This window comes from Cetorhinus maximus, unplaced genomic scaffold (genome assembly GCF_964194155.1).
Source record: "Cetorhinus maximus unplaced genomic scaffold, sCetMax3.hap1.1 HAP1_SCAFFOLD_1486, whole genome shotgun sequence".
Lineage (NCBI taxonomy): Eukaryota > Metazoa > Chordata > Chondrichthyes > Lamniformes > Cetorhinidae > Cetorhinus > Cetorhinus maximus.
The window spans coordinates 53,469-80,180 of NW_027597427.1; the positions used below are offsets into that span (position 1 = coordinate 53,469).

Here is a 26,712-nt window from a genome sequence, read left to right on the forward strand (position 1 = left end):
CTCAATACTGACCCTCTGATAGTCCATTACCGAACAGGGAGGGAGTGGGGGAAATTGAAGGGCGATGGTCTCCATTATAAGCTTATTAAAATAAAACATAAATATATAAATAATCGTTAATAACAATACATGGACACAAAAAGAGTTTTGGCAACTGCAGCATTTTGTTTCTTTTTCAAGAACAAGTTTATTTCTCGCTAAGCAGCTGAGAGTACGGAGGAATCGAACCAGTGGAGGAGGAGGAGAGACTGCGGCTGCTCCTCCCCCCTCCAGTGCTGCAGGGGCCGCTCTGAAATTCCTCCTGCCCCATTGTCAGCCGCTCCGCCTAGGATGGCCTCTCGACTTTTCGCTGTCATCTCCTTGGCCCCTCCCGGGTGGTCCTCCGGATGTCACCTCTTGTTTCTTTCCCCGCCGATCCTTGTCACATTGCGCCCCGCTGTAATTCCGAATAACACAACGACAGCCGCCCTGCTCGTGCGGACCGTGAAATGCATGCGCAGAATGCTAATGACGTCATTACACGGCGCGCCCCCTCCCCCCCGGCCAGCTACCGGGGTCAATGGTAGAAAACGCAGCTGTGATTATTGGAGCGGCGCCATGCTTTGGTCCTGGCGGGGCAGACTGACTCCGTCGCTCTCTGTGACGTCGAAGGAGCAACAGAAGCGACTGCGCATGCCCGACTTTGGCAGCCTTCCTTCCGGTCCTCCGATTGTCGTCTCCTGCTCTTCGCCAAGTTCCGAACAAGGAGTAGGAGTAGGCCATTCGGCCCCTCCAGCCTGTTTCGCCATTTGATAAGATCATGGCTGATTTGACAGTGACCTGAAATCTGCATCCCACCTACCCCCATAACCTATCACCCCGCCCCCTTGCTTATCAAGAACCTACCCACCTCTGCCTTAAAAATATTCAGTCCCTGCTTCCATCGCCTTTTCAGGACGAGAGTTCCAAAGACTCACGACCCTCTGAGTGAAAACATTTCACCTTAATTCTAAACAGTGACCCCCTAGTTCTAGATTCTCCCACAAGAGGAAACGTCCCCTCCACACCCACCCTGTCAAGACCCCGCCGCTGCTGCCCACCTGCCCGCCCTCCCTTGCCCTGGATTGAGGAGCCGTCTCACTCCCGGATTTGAGGCCAAACCAGAAACTGGAGCCCGCAGCGATTGGAGCCAAATCCTCTCGGGGAGGTGGGGGACTGGAGCCTGGAGCAGAGAAATCGGTCCACCTGTCCCTGAAAAAAGGGAAATATTTACAGGGTTGTGGGCAAGGGGGGGATTATTGGGATTGAATCTTTCAAAGAGCCGGTGCAGCCTGGATGGGCTGAATGGACGCCCCCTGTGTCTCTGCCATTCACTGATAGGCACAGATTGAGGGAAGATCTTTCCAATTGTGGAGGGAGATCAGAACCCAGTTGGGCCCGAATGGCCTGTTTCTGTGGCCGTAAATACTGTGTGATGCCCACTATAGCTGAATATCTCTGACGGCTGGAGGGGGAGGGTGGGTGCCGCAGGGAGAGGAGATTCGGGGTTTTCCTTGAATTTTAACCCAGAACCTTCTGACTCAGACTAGTGTCTGACCCAGTGAACTGCAGCTGACGCTGATGGGGTCGCTGTAAACATCAGAACTAGGGTGTCATCAGTATCAGATAACCTCTAATAAACTGAATTGGGAATTCAGGAGAAACTTCTTCACCCAGGGAGTTGTGAGAATGTGGAGCTCGCTACCACAGGGAATGGGTGAGGTGAATCATGTTAATGCATTTAAGGGATGATTGGATAAAGAGATGAGGGAGAAAGGATTAGAAGGATATGTCAATGGGGTGAGATGAAGAGGGGTGGAGGAGGCTCATGTGGAGCATAAACACCAGCATGGAGTTGTTGGGTCAAATGGCCTGTTCCTGTGCTGCGGCGTCTAATTCTATTAAAACAACTGTAATGGTTTGCTTTCTCGTCTGCCTTTTAGTGACGGTCCCAAAAACCCCTGGGGAGCTCAGTCCTCCCTGGACAGCTTCTTCACAAGCCCCGTCATGAAGGAGAGAGAGATGCCGGGTGTTGGCAGTAAGCGTCCTGCAGCAGAGGCTCCGTCCACGGGGCCTCCCGAAAAGTCAGCCAACCTGGAGGAGACTGCCGGGAGTTCGGGTGCCAAGGTGGAGACCATCAAGCTCGGCAGTGACACCTCCACGGTAAGTGCTGTTCTGTGCATCGTAGAAACTCAACAGTGCAGGAGGAGGCCATTCAGCAAGAGAATTTGTGCTCAGCACGGAATAGGATATGTTAGCGTAGTGGTTATGTTACTGAACTAGTAACCCAGAGGCTCGGACTAATGGTCCAAATCCCACCGCGGATTGTTGTAAAGAAAGCCCATCGGGTTCACTAATGTCCTTTCGGGAGAGAAATCTGCCATCCTTACCTGATCTGGCCTACGTGTGACTCCAAACACACAGCAATGTGGTTGAAACTTAACTGCTGTCTGAAATGGCCTAATAAGCCACTCAGTGATACAAAAAGGTGACTCATCGCCTCCTTCTCAAGGGCAATGAATGCTGAACTTACTGGTGACTCCAATTAGTTCCACTCCCCCTGCTCTTTCCCCATAACTTGATGAGTTTTTCCACTTCAAGTATTTATCCAATTCCCCTTTTGAAAGTTTTTATTCAATCTACTTCATCCACCGTTTCAGGCAGCGCATTCCAGAGCAAAACAACTCACTGTACAAAAAAACTGTTTCCTCAACTTCCCCTCTTTTGCCTTCTTTTGCCAATTATCTTCAATCTGTGTCCACTGGTTACTGACCCTCCTGCCGCTGGAACCAGTTTCACCTTATTTACTCAATCAGAACGCCATTAGTCTCTGAAAGACAGCAGAACTCAACCCTGAGCTCATTCCCACACCACATGTGAGATCAGGTGAACTCAACTCAGGCCACAGATGGAGCCGTGTCTTTGCTGCTCTGTGTGTTTAGAGGAGAGCCTCAGAGTCTCTCCTGTAAGCCCCAGGACCTGTAGTCACTGCTAAGCTGGTGGGCCCAGCTGACTCATCTGTTGCCCCTTCAACTCTCTGGCAGGAGGAGCTTGACATCCGGACTCTCCAGACTAAAAACCGGAAGCTTGCCGAGGTGATCGATCAGCGACAGAGCATTGAGGATGAGCTGAGGGAGCAAATCGAGAAGCTGGTGAAACGGCAAGCGACAGACGATGCCAACCTCCTCATCCTGAACCGCTACTGGTGCCAGGTACAGTGGGCGCTGCCCCTCTGCAAGTGTCCCATCAAACATTCATGGGACAGGCGCAGACCGGGGTTAGAGATAGAGTAAAGGTTTCCCTACACTGTCCCTATCAAACACTCTCAGGACAGGGACAGCATGGGGTTAGATACAGAGTAAAGCTCCCTCTACACTGGCCCATCAAACACTCCCAGGGCAGGTACAGCACGGGGTTAGATACAGAGTAAAGCTCCCTCTACACTGTCCCCATCAAACACTCCCAGGACAGGTACAGCACGGGGTTAGATACAGAGTAAAGCTCCCTCTACACTGTCCCCATCAAACACTCCCAGGGCAGGTACAGCACGGGTTAGATACAGAGTAAAGCTCCCACTACTGCTCCCACTGTGTCCTAACTGGATTTGCCCCTGGAGCGGTGAGAGGTCAGCCAGTGACTCCCAGCCTTGGTGCTAACCTGGAACTTGCTCCTACAGTTTGATGAGAACGTGCGGATTATCCTGCGGCGTTGGGATCTGGAGCAGGAGCAGGAGAGCCGGGATGTGCTGCCTGAGAAGAAGATGCTGGTCGTGTCTGATCCAGAGCCAGATTCTGACAGCAACCAAGAGCGGGAACGCCGGGAGGAGAGAGAGAAAGGTAATCCATGGAGAACTGTGGATCCCAAACTGTTATGAGAGGTGCCTTTAGCTGCCTGGGACCGAAGTTCTGGAAATTCCTCTCGATAGCTCTCTCTCACTCCCACTGTATCTCTCTGTCTCATTCTCTCCCTGCCTCTGACTCTCTGCCACCCCATCTCTTTCTGTCTCTCGCTCTCTCTCTTTGTCTCTCTCCCTATCTCTCTCTCCCTATCTCTCTCTCTCTCTCCCTGTGTGTGTATCTCTCTTTCTCTCTCTCCCTCTCTCTCTCTTTCCCTGTCTAACTCTCCCTCTTTCTCCCCCTGTCTATATCTCTCTCCCCCTGTCTATTTCTCTCTTTGCCTGTCTATCTCTCTCTCGCTCTCTGTTTCTCTCTCTCTCTCTCTCTGCATCTGTCTATCCCTGTCTCTCTCCCTCTCTGCCTGTCTCTCTCTCTCCCTCTCTGTCTCTCTCTGTCTCTCCCCTCCTATCTCTCTCTCTCCCCTCCTATCTCTCTCTCTCCCCATCTATCTCTCTCTCTCCCCGTCTATCTCTCTCTCTCCCCGTCTCTCTCTCTCTCCCCGTCTATCTCTCTCTCTCCCCGTCTCTCTCTCTCTCTCCCCGTCTCTCTCTCTCTCTCCCCGTCTCTCTCTCTCTCTCCCCGTCTCTCTCTCTCTCCCCGTCTCTCTCTCTCTCCCCGTCTATCTCTCTCTCCCCGTCTATCTCTCTCTCCCCGTCTATCTCTCTCTCTCCCCGTCTCTCTCTCTCTCCCCGTCTCTCTCTCTCTCCCCGTCTCTCTCTCTCTCCCCGTCTCTCTCTCTCTCCCCGTCTATCTCTCTCTCCCCGTCTATCTCTCTCTCCCCGTCTATCTCTCTCTCCCCGTCTATCTCTCTCTCTCCCCGTCTATCTCTCTCTCTCCCCGTCTATCTCTCTCTCTCCCCGTCTATCTCTCTCTCCCCGTCTATCTCTCTCTCCCCGTCTATCTCTCTCTCCCCGTCTCTCTCTCTCTCTCCCCGTCTCTCTCTCTCTCTCCCCGTCTCTCTCTCTCTCTCCCCGTCTCTCTCTCTCTCCCCGTCTCTCTCTCTCTCCCCGTCTATCTCTCTCTCCCCGTCTATCTCTCTCTCCCCGTCTATCTCTCTCTCCCCGTCTATCTCTCTCTCTCCCCGTCTATCTCTCTCTCTCCCCGTCTATCTCTCTCTCTCCCCGTCTCTCTCTCTCTCCCCGTCTCTCTCTCTCTCCCCGTCTATCTCTCTCTCTCCCCGTCTATCTCTCTCTCTCCCCGTCTATCTCTCTCTCCCCGTCTATCTCTCTCTCCCCGTCTATCTCTCTCTCCCCGTCTCTCTCTCTCTCTCCCCGTCTCTCTCTCTCTCTCCCCGTCTCTCTCTCTCTCTCCCCGTCTCTCTCTCTCTCCCCGTCTCTCTCTCTCTCCCCGTCTATCTCTCTCTCCCCGTCTATCTCTCTCTCCCCGTCTATCTCTCTCTCCCCGTCTATCTCTCTCTCTCCCCGTCTATCTCTCTCTCTCCCCGTCTCTCTCTCTCTCCCCGTCTCTCTCTCTCTCCCCGTCTCTCTCTCTCTCCCCGTCTCTCTCTCTCTCCCCGTCTATCTCTCTCTCCCCGTCTATCTCTCTCTCCCCGTCTATCTCTCTCTCCCCGTCTATCTCTCTCTCTCCCCGTCTATCTCTCTCTCTCCCCGTCTATCTCTCTCTCTCCCCGTCTATCTCTCTCTCTCCCCGTCTATCTCTCTCTCTCCCCGTCTATCTCTCTCTCTCCCCGTCTATCTCTCTCTCTCCCCGTCTATCTCTCTCTCTCCCCGTCTATCTCTCTCTCTCCCCGTCTATCTCTCTCTCTCCCCGTCTATCTCTCTCTCTCCCCGTCTATCTCTCTCTCTCCCCGTCTATCTCTCTCTCTCCCCGTCCATCCCTCTCTCTCTCCCCGTCCATCCCTCTCTCTCTCCCCGTCCATCCCTCTCTCTCTCCCCGTCCATCCCTCTCTCTCTCCCCGTCCATCCCTCTCTCTCTCCCCGTCCATCCCTCTCTCTCTCCCCGTCCATCCCTCTCTCTCTCCCCGTCCATCCCTCTCTCTCTCCCCGTCCATCCCTCTCTCTCTCCCCGTCCATCCCTCTCTCTCTCCCCGTCCATCCCTCTCTCTCTCCCCGTCCATCCCTCTCTCTCTCCCCGTCCATCCCTCTCTCTCTCCCCGTCCATCCCTCTCTCTCTCCCCGTCCATCCCTCTCTCTCTCCCCGTCCATCCCTCTCTCTCTCCCCGTCCATCCCTCTCTCTCTCCCCGTCCATCCCTCTCTCTCTCCCCGTCCATCCCTCTCTCTCCCCGTCCATCCCTCTCTCTCTCCCCGTCCATCCCTCTCTCTCTCCCCGTCCATCCCTCTCTCTCTCCCCGTCCATCCCTCTCTCTCTCCCCGTCCATCCCTCTCTCTCTCCCCGTCCATCCCTCTCTCTCTCCCCGTCCATCCCTCTCTCTCTCCCCGTCCATCCCTCTCTCTCTCCCCGTCCATCCCTCTCTCTCTCCCCGTCCATCCCTCTCTCTCTCCCCGTCCATCCCTCTCTCTCTCCCCGTCCATCCCTCTCTCTCTCCCCGTCCATCCCTCTCTCTCTCCCCGTCCATCCCTCTCTCTCTCCCCGTCCATCCCTCTCTCTCTCCCCGTCCATCCCTCTCTCTCTCCCCGTCCATCCCTCTCTCTCTCCCCGTCCATCCCTCTCTCTCTCCCCGTCCATCCCTCTCTCTCTCCCCGTCCATCCCTCTCTCTCTCCCCGTCCATCCCTCTCTCTCTCCCCGTCCATCCCTCTCTCTCTCCCCGTCCATCCCTCTCTCTCTCCCCGTCCATCCCTCTCTCTCTCCCCGTCCATCCCTCTCTCTCTCCCCGTCCATCCCTCTCTCGCTCGCTCTCTCTCCGTCTCTCTCTCTCTCTCGCTTATCTTGTTCTCTGCCCCTTTAAGATGCAGATTAAGATCTCCCTCTGACAGTGTTTTCGGTTATCTATCCTAAGCTCTCCTTATTTGGCTCAGTTTCACATTTCTGTCTGATTCAGCTCCTGTGAAGCACATGGGGATGTTTTGTAATGTTGAAGGTGCTATATAAATGTAAGTTGTTGCTGAGGGTATGAAAGCCTCTGTAGAAAAGTGAGTCCTGTCTTCCTTTACTGACAGGGTCCAGGGATGGACAGAGTGAGAGCGCGCTGCCATTCTTGGCTATGCTGGCCAGCAGCACCAGCGAGGAGATGGAGCTGCAGCTCCAGGAGCGGGTGATGTTCTCCAGACTGGCCGTGTCCAGCACAGTCGATGTCTTCGAAAAGCTGAGGTTCAGGATCAACCAGCTGGTCGATTGGGTCACCAGCAAGGGTAAGGAGAGTCCCACACGCTCCCCAGCCAGGTGCTGAGCTGATCCCTCACCCCCACCCAGTGTGGTACTAAGGACCACACACTCACACTCGATCCCCAGCCTAGTGCTGAGCTGATCCCTCACCCCCACCCAGTGTGGTACTGAGGACCACACGCTCACACTCGATCCCCAGCCTAGTGCTGAGCTGATCCCTCACCCCCACCCAGTGTGGTACTGAGGACCACACACTCACACTTAATCCCCAGCCTAGTGCTGAGCTGATGCCTCAACCCCATCCAGTGTGGTACTGAGGACCACATGCTCACACTCAATCGTCAGCCTAGTGCTGAGCTGATCCCTCACCCCCACCCAGTGTGGTACTGAGGACCACATGCTCACACACAATCGCCAGCCTAGTGCTGAGCTGATCCCTCACCCCCACCCAGTGTGGTACTAAGGACCACACACTCACACTCGATCCCCAGCCTAGTGCTGAGCTGATGCCTCAACCCCACCCAGTGTGGTACTAAGGACCACACACTCACACTCAATCGCCAGCCTAGTGCTGAGCTGATCCCTCACCCCCACCCAGTGTGGTACTGAGGACCACACACTCACACTCGATCCCCAGCCTAGTGCTGAGCTGATCCCTCATCCGGGCCCGTATTGAGGATTACCCCAGACTCTGTTTAAACTTGTGACTGTCAGGGTTCCCCCCCAGACCCTGTGTTTAAACTTGTGACTGTTCAGGGTTCCCCCCCAGACCTTGTGTTTAAACTTGTGACTGTTCAGGGTTCCCCCCCAGACCCTGTGTTTAAACTTGAGACTGTTCAGGGTTCCCCCCAGACGCTGTGTTTAAACTTGAGACTGTTCAGGGTTCCCCCCCAGACCCTGTGTTTAAACTTGTGACTGTTCAGGGTTCCCCCCAGACCCTGTGTTTAAACTTGTGACTGTTCACTACCCAGGTTCACCCCAGCTGGAAGAGGCATTGAGGGAGCTGAACTCACTCCTGTTGAAGGAGAACCAGAGGCTGCTGGAGCTGACTGACTTCCTCCGAGAGAAACATCGTAAAATGTCACAGGAGGCAAGGACGGGAAAAGGGAGGCTCCTGGGAGTGCAAAGGGCTGGTGAGGGGGGTGGGGTAGTGAGTGGGGGCTGGGAGGTGTGTGGTGTGGGAGGGGGCAGGAGCCGGGCCGGATGGGATGTGGGAAAGGGCGGACACGAGGAGGGACTGGGACCTAAATGAGGGAGGAGGGAGGGACATGCGGGTTCAAGAGGTCACGACTGGTCTAGGAGCCTTAATCCTCCCCATGTGCTGATTGATCCTGTCCTCAAATCTATTGTTATTTGGTGTTTCTCGGATCTCTCTTATTGTACCAATGAATTGATTCTCTCTCCTTTCACACCACCCCCCCTCCCTCCCCCTCCGTCCCTCCCCTCCCCTCTCTGTCCCGACCTTCTCTAACCCCCCCTCCTCCTCTTTCTCCCTCCTGTCCCCATCTATCTCCTACTCTCCGCGCCCTCAGTTCTCGGAGCTCCAGACGAAGCTGGAGGAGGCAGAGAGCCGCCTGTCGGACATGCAGACCACAATTGAGGATCTGCAGTGGGACACGGACAAGATTCGCAAACGGGAGCAGAGACTCAACAGGCACCTGGCAGAGGTGCTGGAGCGGGTGAGCAAGAGGCCGGACTAGATACAGTGCAAGGGGAATGGAGTTATACCCTGACAGTGAGTCCCCCACTTTATACCCAGTGTCAGCAGGTACAGCACAGAGTAAAGCGCCCTCTACCCTGTCCCCATCAAACACTCCCAGGACAGGTACAGCACGGGTTAGATACAGAGTAAAGCTCCCTCTACACTTCCTCATCAAACACTCCCAGGACAGGTACAGCACGGGGTTAGATACAGAGTAAAGCTCCCTCTACACTGTCCCATCAAACACTCCACGGACAGGTACAGCACGGGGTTAGATACAGAGTAAAGCTTCCTCTATACTGTCCTCATCAAACAGTCCCAGGACAGGCACAGCACGGGTTAGATACAGAGTAAAGCTCCCTCTACGCTGTCCCATCAAACACTCCACGGACAGGTACAGCACGGGGTTAGATACAGAGTAAAGCTTCCTCTATACTGTCCTCATCAAACACTCCCAGGACAGGTACAGCACGGGGTTAGATACAGAGTAAAGCTCCCTCTACACTTCCCATCAAACACTCCCAGGACAGGTACAGCACGGGGTTAGATACAGAGTAAAGCTCCCTCTACACTTCCCATCAAACACTCCCAGGACAGGTACAGCACAGGTTATTGTTACTCTCTCTCTCTCTTATCTGTTCCAGGTGAAATCGAAAGGTTACAAGGTTTATGGGGGATCGAGTAATCTCTACGGCGGGACAGTGACCATCAACGCGAGGAAGGTATTGCTCATTGCTGACACTATGAGACTGGGAGAGCCAGCGCTGGGTGGGGGTTTCGCATGGTTTGTCGGTTGAGAGATGTGTGGACTTGTGATTTTGAAGATGTTTGCTGTGGGAGAATTCCACTTTTCCAGCATTTGATCTGCACCCTGCAGATTACGGCCCTTCAAGTGCAAATCCAAACACCTTTTAAATGAAAGCAAAATACTGTGGATGCTGGGAATCTGAAATAAAAACAGAAAATGCTGGAAAAACTCAGCAGGTCTGACAGCATCTGAGGAGAGAGAAAAAGAGTTAACATTTCGAGTCCGTATGACTCTTCAGAGCTGTGAAGAGTCATATGGACTCGAAACCTTAAATCTGTTTCTCTCTCCTCAGATGCTCTCAGACCTGCTGAGTTTTTCCAGCATTTTCTGTTTCCATTTCATCTTTTAAATGAGTTGAGTGTTTCTGCCTCTACTACCCTTTCAGGCAATGAGTTCCAGACCCCCACCACCCTCTGGGTGAAAAAATGTTTCCTCATCTCCCCTCTAATCTTTCTGCCAATCACTTTGCCCCCTAGTCACAGATTTCTCTCTGCTAAAGTAAATAGGCCCTTCCCATCCATTCTATCCAGGCCGCTCACAACCTTTCAATAATTTTCCCACTACTAAGATTAGACTGACTGACCTGTAATTCATTCAGTCTATCCCACACTCCATTTTTAAATGAAGGTTCAACACTGTTTCCCAAGGTGAACTCTCAATCTCTGCTCCTCCTTTTGAAGCCCCACTGCTCTCACTGGTTCCTGAGGTGAACCCTTGATCTCTGCTCGCGAGGTCTCATTGGATCCTTTAAGTGTGTCCCTTGGGATCACTTCCTTCCCTTCTCACTGCCTTGAGTGTGTCAACACTGAACCAGCAGCTCTCTCACTCCGAATAATCCACCCCAGTGCAGAATCAGACAGTGCAGAAGGAGGCCATTCGATCCATCGTGCCTGCTCTGGATCTTTGAAAGACCTATTCATTTCGTCCCACTCTCCCCTGCAGAAATTTTCCACCCAAGGATTTATCCAATTCCTTTTTAAAAGTCATTATTGAATCTGCTCCCACCGTCCTCTGAGGCAGCACGTTCCAGGTCACAACAACTCGATGTGTAAAAACATTTCTCCTCATATAGCTCCTCCGGTTTCTTTGCTAATTATCTTCAATCTGTTTAATGGCTACTGATCCTCCTGCCACTGCAATCACTTTCTCCTTGTGTACTTGATCAAATCCCTTCATGATTTTGAACAGATTAATTAAACCCCCTCTTAACATTCTCCGCCCCAAGGAGAACAATCCCAGCTTCTCCAGTCTCTCCACATGAACTGATGTCCCTCATCCCTGGTACCATTCTAGTAAATCTCCTCTGCACCCTCTCCAAGGCCCTGACATCCTTCCTAAAGTGTGGAGCCCAGAATTGGTCACAGTCCTGCTGTTGGGGTCTAACCAGAGATTTATAAAAGTTCCGTAGAATTTCCATGCTTTTGTTCCCTGCTTAAAAAGACACCCAGGATCCAGAATCATTTTCATCAGCTCAGTCAGCTTGTCCTGCGACTCCGAAGTATTGCTGAAAAAAGAGACATCGAAGTTTTTTGTCTTGCACTCATCAGGACTCGTCACAAGAATATCAGTATAAAGGGGAAAACAACAATTTATACTGTATGTGAAGAGAGTGCTGATTGGTTGGCAAATGGGCTCTGATTGGTAAAGTTGTTTCCATGGAGAATGCGCACCAGTCTACCTCAGATTGCCCTGAAAGGATAGGGCATCTCAAAAATTTGAGCAACAGGTGAAATATGCAGTAGTGACACGAGTGGTATTTGCCACGAACAGGACACTGCCGCCAAGCCAAAAAGACGTTCTGCCTATCACACAAATGAGTGATGTGGTATATGAATTTCAGTGCCAGTGTGATGCTAGGTGTGTAGGCTGCACGTCCCAAAGACAGGTGGATCCTAGCAAACAGCATGTCCCAGCTGCTGTTCACAATGGGCAAGGTAAAGATCATACCCAACCAGCCCGTGTTCGCAAAACTCAAAACACAGTGTCCAGCATTAGAGGTAATTCCGCGATTGAACGACATTTGCTAAATAATCCTCATTGTGCTAAGAATTATGCTGACAACCGATTTTAGATTGTCAGTTGGGTGCACAGTGTGACGTGTTTGCTTGTACTGGAAGCTACATCTATTAATACACAGGGCCTTGTTCTTTGCAGGTGGAAAGAACAAGTACACACATTGCTACTCTTTCAGCTAAACAGTGACAGCATCCGCTGACTCATTCCTGAGGGCAATGCTTTGACTAATCAGGGTCAAGCTGCCTGGTTTAAATTCCAAACAATGGTTGGCAATTAACTGTCAGTCACCACCACTGGTGCATTCTCCATGGCCACATTTCTGCCAATCAGAGTCCACTTGCCACCAATCGGCACCCTATTCACATACAGTATAAATTGTGTTTTTCCCCTTATATTGGTATTCATGCGAAGTGTGCTCATTAGTGCAAGACGAAAAACTTTGACATGTCTCTTTTTCAGCAATTCTCAAGTTCTGTACTACCAAAAGACGACCTCAACGTCTTATGCAAAACGTTCCCAGTTTCAAATTTACTGACAGTACCATTACTGAGGGAGTGCTGCACTCAGAGGATCGGTAATGAGGGAGCGCTGCACTCTCAGACGGGCAGTGCTGAGGGAGGGCTGTACTCAGAGGGATAATGCTGAGGGAGGGCTGCACTTTCAGACGGGCAGTGCTGAGGGAGGGCTGTACTCAGAGGGATAATGCTGAGGGAGGGCTGCACTCTCAGACGGGCAGTACTGAGGGAGCGCTGCACTCAGGCGGGCAATGCTGAGGGAGGGCTGCACTGTCAGGTGGGGAAGGCTGAGGGAGGGCTGCACTCTCAGACGGGCAGTGCTGAGGGAGTGCTGCAGTCTCAGAGGATCGGTACTGAGGGAGCGCTGCACTTTCAGACGGGCAGTACTGAGGGAGGGCTGTACTCAGAGGGATAATGCTGAGGGAGGACTGCACTCTCAGACGGGCAGTACTGAGGGAGCGCTGCACTCAGGCGGGCAATGCTGAGGGAGGGCTGCACTCTCAGGCAGGCAGTGCTGAGGGGGGCTGCACTCTCAGGCGGGCAGTGCTGAGGGAGGGCTGCACTCTCAGGTGGGGAGGGCTGAGGGGGGGCTGCACTCTCAGGCGGGCAGTGCTGAGGGGGGGCTGCACTCTCAGGCGGGCAGTGCTGAGGGGGGCTGCACTCTCAGGCGGGCAGTGCTGAGGGGGGGCTGCAATCTCAGGCGGGCAGTGCTGAGGGGGGCTGCACTCTCAGGCGGGCAGTGCTGAGGGGGGGCTGCAATCTCAGGCGGGCAGTGCTGAGGGGGGGGCTGCACTCTCAGGCGGGCAGTGGTGAGGGAGGGCTGCACTCTCAAGCGGGCAGTGCTGAGGGAGGGCTGCACTCTCACGGGCAGTGCTGAGGGGGGGCTGCACTCTCAGGCGGGCAGTGCTGAGGGGGGGCTGCACTCTCAGGCGGGCAGTGCTGAGGGAGGGCTGCACTCTCAGGTGGGGAGGGCTGAGGGAGAGCTGCACTCTCAGGTGGGCAGTGCTGAGGGAGGGCTGCACTCTCAGGTGGGGAGGGCTGAGGGAGAGCTGCACTCTCAGGTGGGCAGTGCTGAGGGAGGGCTGCACTCTCAGGTGGGGAGGGCTGAGGGAGAGCTGCACTCTCAGGCGGGCAATGCTGAGGGAGGGCTGCACTCTCAGATGGGCAATGCTGAGGCAGGGCTGCACTCTCAGACGGGCAGTGCTGAGGGAGGGCTGCAATCTCAGGTGGGCAGTGCTGAGGGAGGGCTGCATCCTCTGATGGGCAGTGCCGAGGGAGGGCTGCAGGCCTGACGATTAGCATTGAGGGAGTGCTGCATTGTCAGTGGGGACAGTTTCTGTGGGCGACCTTGTAATTGTTTGTTCCCTACAGTTTGAAGAGATGAACTCTGACCTGGAAGAGAACAAGGAGCTGGCATTGAACCGTCTCTCGGAACTGGAGAAGATGCGACAAGATCTCCAGCTGGTTACCGGGGACAACGAGAAACTGAGGGTGACTTCAGACCCCTTTCCCCACTGTACACTCTCCCCCCACCCCTTGAAGCCCTCCCTCCCTTCAAACGTCTCCTGTTGCCCTTCCACTCAACTCTTCCCAACCCTCCGCCCTCCCTCCTTCCCTTTCCTTTCTTCCCTCTCCTCCCTGCCCAGGATCCCCTCAGTACCTTTCAGACTCTCATCTATTCACTCCTCCTCCCACTTCCCTTGAAAGGTGGAATTGGCTCAAAGGGCTGATTGGCCTCCTCCAGTTCCTGTCTAACAGGTTTGAAGGGCTGAATGGCCTCCTCCTATTCCTGTGTAATGGGTTCAAGGGGCTGAATGGCCTCCTTTCCCATGTTTGCTCTGATTGGTCAGACATGGTGTGGGACATTGAACTTAATCTCAGTCACCCCGTCTCTCCCTGTCTGCCTCAGGTTAACCCTGTCCTTGTTCGTTGTCTCCTCCTCTCCCCAGGATCAGCTGAAGACTCTTGCCAATGAGATGGCGAAGGATTCCCCGGAGTTTCGCTGCCTACAATCCCAGTTCTCCGTGCTTTACAATGAGAGTCTGCAGCTGAAGGCCCAGATGGACGATGCCCGCAACCTGCTCTTTGCCACCCGAACCACGCACCAGCGCCAAGTGGAGCAGATGGAGGTGAGAGTGGCCCCTCCCTCCCTTCCCCTCCCAACCTCCGATTCATACCCCTGGCCCCGCCCTCTGTGTGTGGGCCTCAATCGAAATAGGAGCAGAGGTGGGCCATTCAGCCCCTCGGGTCTGCTCCGCTATTCATTAAGATCATGGCTGTTCTTCTTGTGTTTCGATTTCCACATTCCCATCTTACTCTGATAACCTTTGATTCCTTTGCCTAACAAGAATGTATCTCCCTCCACCTTCAAAATATTCAATGACTCCACCTCCATCGCTTTCTGTGCCAGAGGATTCCGAAGTCACACAGCCCTCTGAAAGAAAAAAAATTTCTTATCTCTGTCCTAAAAGGGCAACCGCTAATTTTAAAACATTGCCCCCTCGGTCTGGACTCACCCACAAGAGGAAACATCTTTTCCACGTCCACCTTGTCAGTATTCTTCAGGATCTTATATACTTTAATCAAATCACCCCTCACTCTTCTAAACTCCAGTGTAAACAAGGCCAATCAAACCTTTCCACATAAGTCAACCCACTCATTCCAGGTATCAATCTAGTAAACCCCCTTTGAACTGCCTCCAACCCACTTAACATCTTTCCTTAAATAAGGAGACCAAAACTATTAGAGATGTGGCCTCGCCAATGCTCTGTATAACTGGAGCATAACATCTTTATTTTTATGTTCGATTCCTCTCGTAATAAAGGATAGCATCCCATTAGCCTTCTTAATTACTTGCTGTACCTGCACACCAACTTTTTGTGACTCATGCACTAGGACATCTAGACCCCTCTGCAGCTCGGAATTCTGCAGTCGTTCTCTGTGTATGTAATACTCTGCTTTTTTATTCTTACTGCCAAAGTGAACAACTTCATATTTTCCCACATTATATTCCGCCAGCCATATTTTTGCCCACTCACTCAACCTATCTATATATGTTTTCAACTTCCTTATGCCCCCTTCACAACATACTTTCCAACCTATCTTCGTGTCATCTGCAAATTTAGCTATCATGCCTTCGCTCCCCTCACCTAAGTCATTGATGTGAATTGTAAAAAGTTGAGGCCCCAGCACAGACCCCTGTGAGACTCCACTCATCACATCCTGCCAATCAGAAAAAAGACCCATTTATGCATACTCTCTGTTTCCTGCTAATCAGCCAATTTTCTATCCATGCTAATACGTTACCTCCGACACCATGAGTTTCTATTTTCCGCAATAACCTTTGATGTGGCGCCTTAACAAATGCCTTCTGGAAATCAGGTACAGCATGCCTGCGGGCTCCCCTTTATCCACAGCGCATGTTACTCCTTCAGAGAACTCCAATAAATTGGTTAAATATGATTTCCCTTTCACAAAACCATGCTGACTCTTCCCGATTACCTTGGGTGTCTCCAAGTGCCCAGCTATAACCTCCTTAATGATCGATTCTGACGTCTTCCGCACGACAGATGTCAAGCTAACTGGTCTGTAGTTTCCTGTTTCCTGCCTACTCTTTTTGAATAGAGTGGTTATATTTGCTACTTTCCAGTCTGATGGAGCCTTTCTAGAATCTAGGGAATTTTGTAAAATTAACACCAGCACATTTACCATCTCATTAGCCACCTCTTTTAAGACCCTAGGATGAAGTCCATTAGGAAGCGGAGACCTGTCAGCCCGCAGCTCCATCAGTTTGCTCAGTACCACTTCCCTAGTGATTGTAGTTTCACCAAGTTCCCCTCTCCCTGCCACCTCCTGATTTACAGCTATTATTGGAATGTTTTCTGTATCCTCTATAATGAAGACAGAAACAAAATATTTGTTCATTTCATTCGCCATTTCCTTATTATCTACTATTAACTCCCCTTTCTCATCTAGAGGACCAACACTCACTTTACTTACTCTTTTCCTTTTTAAATGCCTGTAGAAATTCTTGCTATCCATGTTTACATTTCTAGCTCGCTTCCTCTCTTACTCTAATTTCTTACCTCTGATTAACCATTTAGTCATTCTCTGCCATTCTTTATATTCTGACCAATCATCTGGGCTGCACTCATCTTTGTGCAGTTATATGCTTTTTCCTTAAGTTTAGTGCTTTCCTTAACTTCTTTAGTTAACCACGGATGGAGGGTCCTCCCTTTAGAATTTTTCTTTATAATAAATGCCTTAAATGCCTGCCACTGCTTCTCTATTGATCTATCCCCTAGCCTAGTATCCCAGTTCACTTCAGCTAGCTCAGCTTTCATGTCAACGTAGTTGCCCTTAATTAAGTCTAAAATACTAGTCTAAGACCCACTCTTCTCCCTTTCAGACTGGATGTAAAATTCAATCATATTGTGGTAGCTGCTACCTAGGGGTGTCTTCACTCTGAGGTCATTAATTAATCCTGTCACATTACACAATTGTTATGGTGCAGCGGATGATAAATGCTGAGGTGCTCATCCCAGAGGGAAACTTGAAACAGCTACCACAACAGTTTTGCAATTTGTATTTTATTTTGAGATGCATGCCTTGAATTCAGTCATAATAAGTCCACCGAGATGTAGAGGGTTTTTACAAAACTAAATTAAATATTTATTAATAGAAGAAAAGATTTAAGCACATACATAGGTCTACAAATTACTAGTATATTAACTGCTAACTCCTCTAATTAATCTAACCCCCAGTTACACCTCCGTTAAGGCAACAGCAAAAAAACAAATAGATTTAAACAGACCCAGGCGAAGCCACATGATACCCTGATAGGAGAATTCAAAGTGAGTTTTCTCAGCTTCAGTTCCTTGATGCACAGAGGCTGAAGGCTTTTCACACTTGTGTTAGATCTTAGACAGCCTTCTCCTCTGACACATAGCCTCATTTGCTTTATACATGTTTTCCCCTTTTTAATGTAAATTCCATTCTTCCAATATGTCTTTGCAACTTACTTTTCTCATAATCTTAATCTTTCATAGTACTCATAATCTGTAACCTTTGGGGAAAAATAAACACACTGTTTGGCTTAGTTTCTCATGGCTAGGTATAACATCTTACCATCTCTTTGAAAATCAAACTACTCTAAGTTATCTAAAAATGCAAATGTTTCTCACATTCTGAAATTTCAGCCATGTTTACATATTTAGCATTTCAAACCTAGCTTCCCTTTTGATAACTCAAAAGCTCCAGACCACCTGTCTCCAATTCAATTAAATACGCCCCCCCTCCCCCCACATACACACAAACTAATCCAAACCTCACTATTAACCCAATTTTTCAAAAAATCATGATAATATTATGAAAATTATTATATTTTCATGACACAATACCAAGTCTAATATAACTTGCTCTGGTTGGTTCCAGAACGTGCTGCTCTAAGAAACTATTTCGAAGGCATTCTATGAAATCTTCATCTAGGCTTCTACTGCCAATCTGATTTTTCCAGTTTATATGTAGATTAAAATCATCCATGATTACTGCCGTCCCTTTCTTAGAAGCACCCAATATTTCTTCTTGTATACTTTGTTCTACGTTGTTGTTACTGTTAGGGGGCCTGTAGAGCATTCCCAGTCGTGACTTCTTTCCCCTACCATTCCTCATCTCCACCCAAACCAATTCTACATCCTGATCTTCTGAATCAAGGTCATCTCTAACTATTGCACAAATGCCATCCTTGATCAACAGTGCTACCCCGCTAACTTTTCCGAGCTTCCTATTCTTCTTGAATGTCATATATCCCTCAATATTCAGGACCCAATCCTTGTCACCCTGCAGCTATGTCTCCGCAATGGCTATCAGATTATATTTGTCTTTTTGTTATCTTTGTAACATCTAGTGAGGAACATCTGGTACATTCTTAGGTTTTATCTCTCTGCCCCTTCCTGCTATTCCATGACCCTCATTTCCCATATTACTATTATGGTCTTCTGCCACATCTAGCCAAGCTTGACCCTACACCCACCCCCCTCTCCACTGTTTAGCTTAATGCCCTCTCTACTTCCCTAGCTATTCACAAGAACACTGGTCCCAGCACAGTTCAGGTGTGGGCCGTCCATACAGTACAGCCCCCACAATACAGCCCCCACTTTCCCCAGTACTGGTGCCAAGCGCCCCACAAACCTGAACCCATTTCTCCCACACCAGTCTTTGAGTCACACATTCACCTATCTAACCTTATTTGCCCTATGCCAATTTGCAATAATCAAGAGACTATTACCTTTGAGGTTCTGTTTCTTAATTTTGTACCGAGATTCTGATACTGACTATGCACAAAATCCTTCCTTGTCCTGCCTGTGTCATTGGTACCTACATGGACCAAACCAACTGGATCCTCCTCCTCCCACTGAAAGTTCCTCTTCAGCCTGAGCAGATGTCCCGAACCCTGGCACCGGGCAGGCGCCACAGTCTTCTGGACACTCTCTCTTTACAGCAGAGAAGAGTGTCAATCCCCCTCACTATACTGTCCCATACTACAACTACATTCCTGTTTGCACCGCCCCACCCCTCTCCACCCCACCACTTGAACGGCTGTTCATCTACCTTGCAGACTTCGCTTTCGTCCACACAGGTTGTGAGCACCTCAAAACTGTTTGACAGTTGCAAAGTCTGAGACTCCTCCACTACTGTCTGCTCAGTCCCATTGCCTGCCTCACTCACGATCACATCCTCCTGCCCCTCACTGCTGACCAAAACAGACGACCCTATTCTAAGAGGTGTGACCTTCTTCTGGAACAATGTGTCCAGGTATTTCTCCCCCTCGCTTACGTTGCACAGTGTCTGCGGTTCGGCTTCCAGGTCAATAATCCTGATCTGGAATTCCTCAAGCTGCTTATACTTTCTGCAGATGTGTTTGTCATGGATCGCCTTGGCATCCAAAAGCACCCACATTCCACAGCTGCAACATGGCACTTGTCCTGCCATTGTTACTTATGTTATTTTGTTAAATTAATTTAATTACTCCCTTAATTGTCTTTGAATAAAACCTACGTATACAATACCTCTTTTCCCCCATGCACCAAATTCCGGCGTGAATCTATTTCGCTACTCACTCAGTCTCCGTCTCACTCAGTCTCCATCTCTCTGCAGCATAGTTGCCTGTCTCCACGGGCGCCCCTTACTGACTGTGCGGTTTGAAAAGCCTGCCTCTCTTACAACCCTCTGATGAGTCCCTAGCTAGTTTAGCTTTCTGCTACAGTAACTAACACCACTTGAACCAACTGCTTCCAGGTGATTGACAGATAACTGCCACTCCAGACAGTTCTCTACTTAACAAGCTAACCTACTTGAAGGTTAGTACTACGTCAGATCTTGATTCTTAATCTACAGTTAAAACCTGAAAAGGACTTGCCAGAACTTACCACGTGAAACTAATTTGCAAGCAGGTGACCCTTGTTGAGGGGGTCAGTGGGTGACCCCCCCCCGCCGCCCCGGCTGAGGGGTGATGAGTGACCCTGGTGCTGACCCCTAACCCGGGCTGCTCTCTGTGTTTCAGGGGGATGAGGTGGGTCTGCAGAAGAAGCTGAGGACGGAGGTGATGCAGCTGGAGGACACGCTGGCCCAGGTCCGCAAGGAATATGAAATGCTGCGAATCGAATTCGAGCAAACGCTGGCCGCCAATGAACAAGCAGGTAAGAACGGGGCGGGGGGGTGAGGGTTGCAGGGAGAGGATAGAGGACAAGAGAAGGGGAGGAGAAAGGGATAGGCGGGGAAGTGGTGTGGAAAGAAGAGAGAATGGAGGGACTTGAGGGAAGTGGAGGAGGGAGGGAGTGAAGAAAGCATGAGGTGGAGGAGATTCTGAGAGTTGAGCTCAGGACCACACTAGATAAGGCTCTTGCTCCCCTACCCCACTCCCGCAGCAAACACCTCCCTTCCCCTGCTGCGTGTAGCCCTCGGGGATAACCTTCACCCAAACCCCAATCTAACTCCTCTTCCTTTTCAGGGCCCATCAACCGGGAAATGCGTCACCTGATCAGCAGCCTCCAGAACCACAACCACCAGCTGAAGGGGGATGTGCAGCGTTATAAACGTCGACTCCGGGACAGCCACACAGAGCTGGCCAAGGTGCGCAGGAAAGTCTGGGAGATGCACAGTGACCTGGGCATGGTGAGTGAGGGAATCGGGGGGAGCTGGGGTATGGATGTGGAGGGAGGGGGTGGCGTTTCTGTACCTTCCTTGCTGGAGAGACAGTCAGGGGAATGGACAGTGCGAGACGAGGGGAGTAAAAATCCAACCATTTGGCCCGTCATATCTGTGCTGACTCCTTGAAGGAACCGTCCAATTTAGTCTCCCAAATGCATCTTTCCCCGGCTGTACAAATACATTCCAATTCCTTTTGAAAAGTCATTATTGAATTTGCTTCCACCGCCCTTTCGGGCAACTCAACTCAGATCATTAACAAATCGTGTAAGAAAATATATTCTCCTCATCTCCTCTTCAGGTTCTTGTGTTAATTATTTTCAATCTGTGTCTGACTGACCCTCCTGCCACTGGAAACAATTTCTCCTTATTTACTCTATCAAAACCCTTCCTGATTTTGAACACCTCGATTAAATCTCCTCTTAACCCTCTCTGCTCTAAGGAGAATAATCCCAGCTTCAACCAGTCTCTCCACATTAACTGAGGTCCCTCATCCCTGGGCCCATTCTGGTAAATCTCCTCTCCAGAACCAGGTGAGATCGGTGAAGCCAGCACAGGCCGGAGCCTGGGCCTTTCCTGACTCCGTACTGGGAGCAGATGAGGTGCATGGCGGGGTGGGTTTCGGTGTGAGCAGTGTTTACATTGACTGCCCGCGTCCTTGCCGAAAGTGAATTCTAACCCCCCCCCAACTTTCCTATTCCTCTTCCAGGTCCGATCACGGGGAGCCAGCGGATCACAGCTTCAGGCCGGAGCCGAGCCGGTCAAGGAGGAACCTCCGGAGGTCAAGCAGGATCCTGAGGAAGCCGGCAGCAAGAGGGAGAAAGAGGAGGCTGAGGCAGCCAAGGCCAGAAAACAGCAACAAGAGGAGGAGAAAGAAAAAGAGCGGGAGCGAGAGAGACGGGAGAAGGAGAGGGAGAGGGCCAGGGAAAAGGGGAGAGAGAAAGAGGCAGAGAAGGAGCGAGATAAAGACAGGGCAGAGAAGGAGAGAGAGAGGAGCAAACCTGAAGATGCCAAGAAGAAGGAGGCGGAGATGGTCAAACAGCTCCGAGGGGAACTGAAGTAAGTTAATGGTTATAAATTCTGTATATGAACCGTGTGCAGTGCTTCAAGTGTGGAATAGCCAAGGTATATGGAGACTGGAACTGTACTGCTAAAAATTTTATTATTTCATGGGATGCAGGCATCACTGGCAAGGCCAGCATTTGTCACCCATCCTGAATTGCCCTTGAACTGAATTGCTAAGCTGTGGGTCTGGAGTCACATTGTAGGCCAGACCCAAGTAAGAGTGAGAGATTTCCTTCCCTAAAGGACATTAATGAACCAGATGGGTTTTTATAACAATCAATGATAGTTTCATGGGGCACCATCACTGACACTAGCTTTATATTCCAGATTTTTAAATTGAATTTAAATTTCACCAGCTGCTGTAGTGGGATTTGAACCCTTCTCCGCAGAGCATTAGTCTGGGCCTCTGGATTACTAATCCAGTGATTTCACCATTATGCCACTGCCTTCCACCCACCCAATAAAGGTGAAGAATAATTTAGTTAAATGGAAGCCGGAACTGCACAGTGCTCCAAGGTGTATGGAGACCAGAACTGTACAGTGTTCCAGGTGTGGAATACCTGAAGTCTGATACAAGTTTAAGATGACGTCTCCAATTTTGGACACTGTGGATTTTCACCCCCTCTTTATTTATTCATTCGTGGGATGTGGGTGTTGCTGACCAGACCAGCATTTATTGCTGTTGAGTACCTCTTGAGAGGAGGCTGACCAGCATTTATTGCTGTTGAGTACCTCTTGAATACAACCGAGTGGCTGGGTCCATTTCGGAGGGCAGTTAAGAGTCAACCATGTTGCTGTGGAGTGACACGCGTAGGCCAGGCCGGGTAAAGGCAGCAAATTTCCTTAGTGAGCCAGGTAGGTTTAAACGACAATCCGGTAGTCGCCATTCCTGAGACGAGCTTTTAATTTAATGATCTGAATTTAAATCCCCAGCTGCCATAGTGGGATTTGTACTTGTGTCTCTGAGATTAGCTTAGTGCCTCAGGACTGCTAGTCCAGCAACCTAACCACTGTGCTACCCTTCTTTGTCCACAGGAGAGCTCAGGAGAGCCAGAAGGAGATGAAACTCTTGTTGGACATGTACCGTTCATCACCGAAGGAGCAGCGAGACAAAGTTCAACTGATGGCGTCGGAGAAGAGGGTGAAAGCGGAGGTGAGGACGAGAGGGCAGACAAGGGTCATTATGGTGGGTCTGGACGGTGGGGGATTAAAAAAGAAAACCATGGCAGGTGCTCCCCAGAGCCAGTGGCCCAAGGGAACTGGAAGGTCAGTGGTCCGTTAGCCTTTATTGCAAGCAAGTTGGAATTGAAGAATGGTGAAGCCTTGCTGCAATTGCACAGGCCTTTGGTGAGACCAAGCCTTGGAGCACTGTGGACAGTTTTAGTTTACTAACCTAAGGAAGGATATACATCCCTTTGAGAAGGTGCAACAACGGTCTGCTAGACTGGTTCCTGGGATGAGAGGGCTGTCCTAATGAGGGGAGGTTGAGAAGACTAGGCTTATATTACCTGGAGTTTAGAAGAATGAGAGGTGATCTCTTTGAAACATACAAAATCCTGCGAGGACTCGACAGGGTAGATGCTGAGAGGCTGTTTTGCGCCCCCCTGGCTGGAGAGCCTAGAACGAGGGTCACAGGCTCAGGATACAGGGTCGGACATTTTGAACTGAGTTGAGGAGGAATTTCTTCACTCGGAGGGTGGTGACTCTTTGGAGTTCTCCACCCCGGAGGGCTGTGGATGTCCAGTCATTGAATATGTTCAAGAGAGAGATTCTCGGGCACTGAGGGAATCGAGGGATAGTGTGGGTGTTTTGGGTTGAGGTTGACGATCAGCCGCGAGTATCGGTGACCACCCTGTATTTTCAGCTTTTAGTTTTGGATTCCCACACAACTCGTAATGTTGTGTCCGCATTGAGCCAATCGAAACCATTCATCGTTTTAAAGGCCCCTATCGGATCACCTCTCAGTCTTCTCTTATCGAAAGATAAAAGCTCCAGCCTGTTTAATCTTTCCCATTGCTGCAATCTCTCAGTTCTGCTTCTAAGACATTTTCATACTTCCTCCAGTGCTTATTTTTATAATATGGAGATCAGAGCTGCACATAGTACTTGAACTGCAGCCTGGGCCTGCAGGGTCCTGAACAAGTTTAACAGAACTTCTCTGTATTTCAAGTCATGCTGTCAGGGACCCTGTTTGAAGAGGGAGCCTCCCTCCATCTGGGACCCTGTTTGAAGAGGGAGCCTCCCTCCATCTGGGACCCTGTTTGAAGAGGGAGTCTCTCCCTCAGGGACCCTGATTGAAGAGGGAGCCTCCCTCCATCTGGGACCCTGTTTGAAGAGGGAGTCTCTCCCTCAGGGACCCTGTTTAAACACGGAGTCTTCTCTGCCTGTCAGAGACCCTGTTTAAAGCTGTTAATTTGATGCTCCTGAGGCCTGTGTAAAAAAATCTGTTGGGAAAATGAGGAATTTGAGGAAGGTGAGTGGGAACCGGAATGCGATAGGGAACTGGGACAGTTGCCATGGGAATGGGATGGGATGGGGACCCTGAGTGGTTAGCATGGCAATGGGACAAGGAGCTGGGGTGGTCGCCGTGGGGATGGGACAGGGAGCTGGGGTGGTCGCCGTGGGGATGGGACAGGGAGTCAGGTGGTTATCGTAGGGATGGGAGTGGGAGCTGGTGTTGTCACTGTGGCGATGGGACAGGGAAGCGGGGCAGTTATTATGGGAAAGGGACGGGGAGCTGATGTGGTCACCGTGGCGATGGGATGGGGAGCCGGGTGGTTCCCATGGGGATGGGATGGCCCCTTCCAGCTTCCTCCCTCTGACTGTCAGCGATCCCGTTCCAGTTGGACAGCTTGAGGCAGCGTCTGAAGGAACTGGAGGAGAAGGAGAGACATGAGGGGAAGAAGATGGCAGACGTGGAGGCTCTGCGTCGGATGAAGCTGGTGGATGAGCAGATGGAGCACATGCTCAAAAAAGTTGCCATGGCCAAACAGGTGAGAGGGTCAGGGTGAAGGGTTGGGAGAGAGCGCGAGTGAGAGGGAGAGAGCGAGAGCAAGAGAAGGTTGGAGAGACACTTATCCACTGGGACTGAGATGACATCAGAAGACCCTAACAACAAGATCAACAACAAATACACTTAGATAGCGCCTTTTACATAGTAGAACATCCTAAGGTGTTTCAAAGACCAATTACCAGACAAAAATTGAAACCGAGCCACATATGGAGATATTAGGACAGATTAGCAAAAGCTTGATCAAAAAGGTATGTTTTAAGGAGCGACTTAAAAGGAGGAAAAAAGGGAGAGAGAGTGAAGGAGGAGAGGTTTTGGTAGGGAATTGAAGAGCTGAGTGTCGTAGAGATAAAGGAAAGGCTACCAATGCTGCTGCAATTAAAATTGGAGGGTGTATGGGAGGCCAGAATTGGAGAAACACAGACATTATTGGAGGAGTGTAGGGACTTAAGGTGGTTACAGAGATAGGGAGGGGTGTAGGGGCTGGAGGAGGTTACAGAGATAAGGAGGGGTGTAGCGGCTGGAGGAGGTTACAGAGATAGGGGTGTAGGGACTTAAGGAGGTTACAGAGATAGGGATGTAGGGACTTAAGGAGGTTACAGAGATGAGGGTGTAGGGGCTGTAGGAGGTTACAGAGATAGGGAGGGGTGTAGCGGCTGGAGGAGGTTACAGAGATAGGGAGGGGTGTAGCGGCTGGAGGAGGTTACAGAGATAGGGAGGGGTGTAGGGGCGGTAGGAAGCTACGGAGATAGGGAGGGGTGTAGGGGCTGTAGGAGGCTTCGGAGATAGGGAGGGGTGCAGGGGCTGGGGGAGTGACAGAGATAGGGAGGGGTGTAGGTGCTGGAGGAGGTTACAGCGATTGGGAGGGGTGTAGGGGACTGGAGGAGGTTACAGAGATAGGGAGGGGTGTAGGGGCTGGGGGAGTGACAGAGATAGGGAGGGGTGTAGGGGCTGGGGGAGTGACAGAGATAGGGAGGGGTGTAGGGGCTGTAGGAGGTTACGGAGATAGGGAGGGGTGTAGGGGCTGTAGGGGGTTACGGAGATAGGGAAGGGTGTAGGGGCTGTAGGAGGTTACAGAGATAGGGAGGAGTGTAGGAGACTGGAGGAGGTTACAGAGATAGGGAGGGGTGTAGAGGCTGGAGGAGGTTACAGAGATAGGGAGGAATGTAGGGGACTGGAGGAGGTTACAGAGATAGAGAGGGTGAGGTCGTGGAAAGATTTGAACAAAAGGATGTAAATTTTAAAATTAAGGCAGTGAGGTGCAGATCAACGAGCACAGCGTTGGTGACTGAACTGGACTTAAAATACAGGGCATCTGAGTACACGATTTGCTGAAGTTTACAGAGGGTGGAAGGTGGGAAGTTGGTCTAGGGGAGTGTTGGAACAGCTGAGTCTGGAGGTAACAAAGGCCTGGATGAGGGTTTGAGCAGCAGATGTGCAGAGGTTCATTGTGGGGGTAATATCAATGTTTCCCAGACTTAATTTACTGACCCATCCCGCTGACACAGCACCCCTCAAAAATATTCAAGATTCATAAAACACAGATTAACCTGAATTGTCAAGATGGAAAAAGTAGTCTTTATTTTGTAACTGAGATTTGTGTATACAGGAGCTGACACTGAGACACACACGGGCCGTACAGGAGCTGACACTGAGACACACACGGGCCGTACAGGAGCTGACACTGAGACACACACGGGCCGTACAGGAGCTGACACTGAGACACACACGGGCCGTACAGGAGCTGACACTGAGACACACACGGGCCGTACAGGAGCTGAGACACACACGGGCCGTACAGGAGCTGACACTGAGACACACGCGGGCCGTACAGGAGCTGACACTGAGACACACGCGGGCCGTACAGGAGCTGACACTGAGACACACGCGGGCCGTACAGGAGCTGACACTGTCTCTCTTACTCTCTCCCCACCTCTTGCACTCTGTCTCCCTCTCTCCCAGGAGGAGGAAGCTCTCCTGTCGGAGATGGATGTGACAGGCCAGGCGTTTGAGGACATGCAAGAACAGAATATCCGCCTGATGCAGCAGCTTCGAGAGAAGGATGATGCCAACTTCAAGCTGATGTCTGAGCGAATCAAATCCAACCAGATCCACAAACTGCTGAAGGAGGAGAAGGAGGAGCTGGGAGACCAAGTCTTGACCCTAAAAACCCAGGTCGCTGTGACTGACTGTAAAAGGCACCTCTCCCCCTCTTAACATCTCTCCATCCGT

At 50.9% G+C, this 26,712-nt stretch overlaps 1 protein-coding gene across 1 annotated transcript; it reads left to right on the top strand.

Annotated features, from left to right (window-relative positions):
* The first annotated feature begins 785 nt into the window (after nucleotides 1-785).
* On the top strand, nucleotides 786-26,712 carry LOC144676299 (E3 ubiquitin-protein ligase BRE1A-like). The gene is made up of 16 exons (XM_078536755.1): nucleotides 786-1,186; nucleotides 1,962-2,181; nucleotides 3,063-3,230; nucleotides 3,695-3,854; nucleotides 6,994-7,185; nucleotides 8,131-8,249; nucleotides 8,692-8,838; nucleotides 9,506-9,583; nucleotides 13,572-13,691; nucleotides 14,150-14,329; nucleotides 19,762-19,897; nucleotides 20,209-20,372; nucleotides 21,115-21,464; nucleotides 22,506-22,623; nucleotides 24,314-24,463; nucleotides 26,443-26,712. The coding sequence occupies exons 2-16, from the start codon at nucleotides 2,026-2,028 to the stop codon at nucleotides 26,695-26,697; spliced, it is 2,493 nt and encodes an 830-aa protein (XP_078392881.1). The 5' UTR covers nucleotides 786-1,186; nucleotides 1,962-2,025; the 3' UTR covers nucleotides 26,698-26,712.

Bases quoted from the DNA above. Each gene is read 5' to 3' on its own strand.
- LOC144676299 (XM_078536755.1), top strand. From the start codon at position 2,026: ATGAAGGAGAGAGAGATGCCGGGTGTTGGCAGTAAGCGTCCTGCAGCA. The intron at 2,182-3,062 runs GTAAGTGCTGTT...ACTCTCTGGCAG, and splicing joins TCGGCAGTGACACCTCCACG to GAGGAGCTTGACATCCGGAC. The intron at 24,464-26,442 runs GTGAGAGGGTCA...CCTCTCTCCCAG, and splicing joins AAGTTGCCATGGCCAAACAG to GAGGAGGAAGCTCTCCTGTC.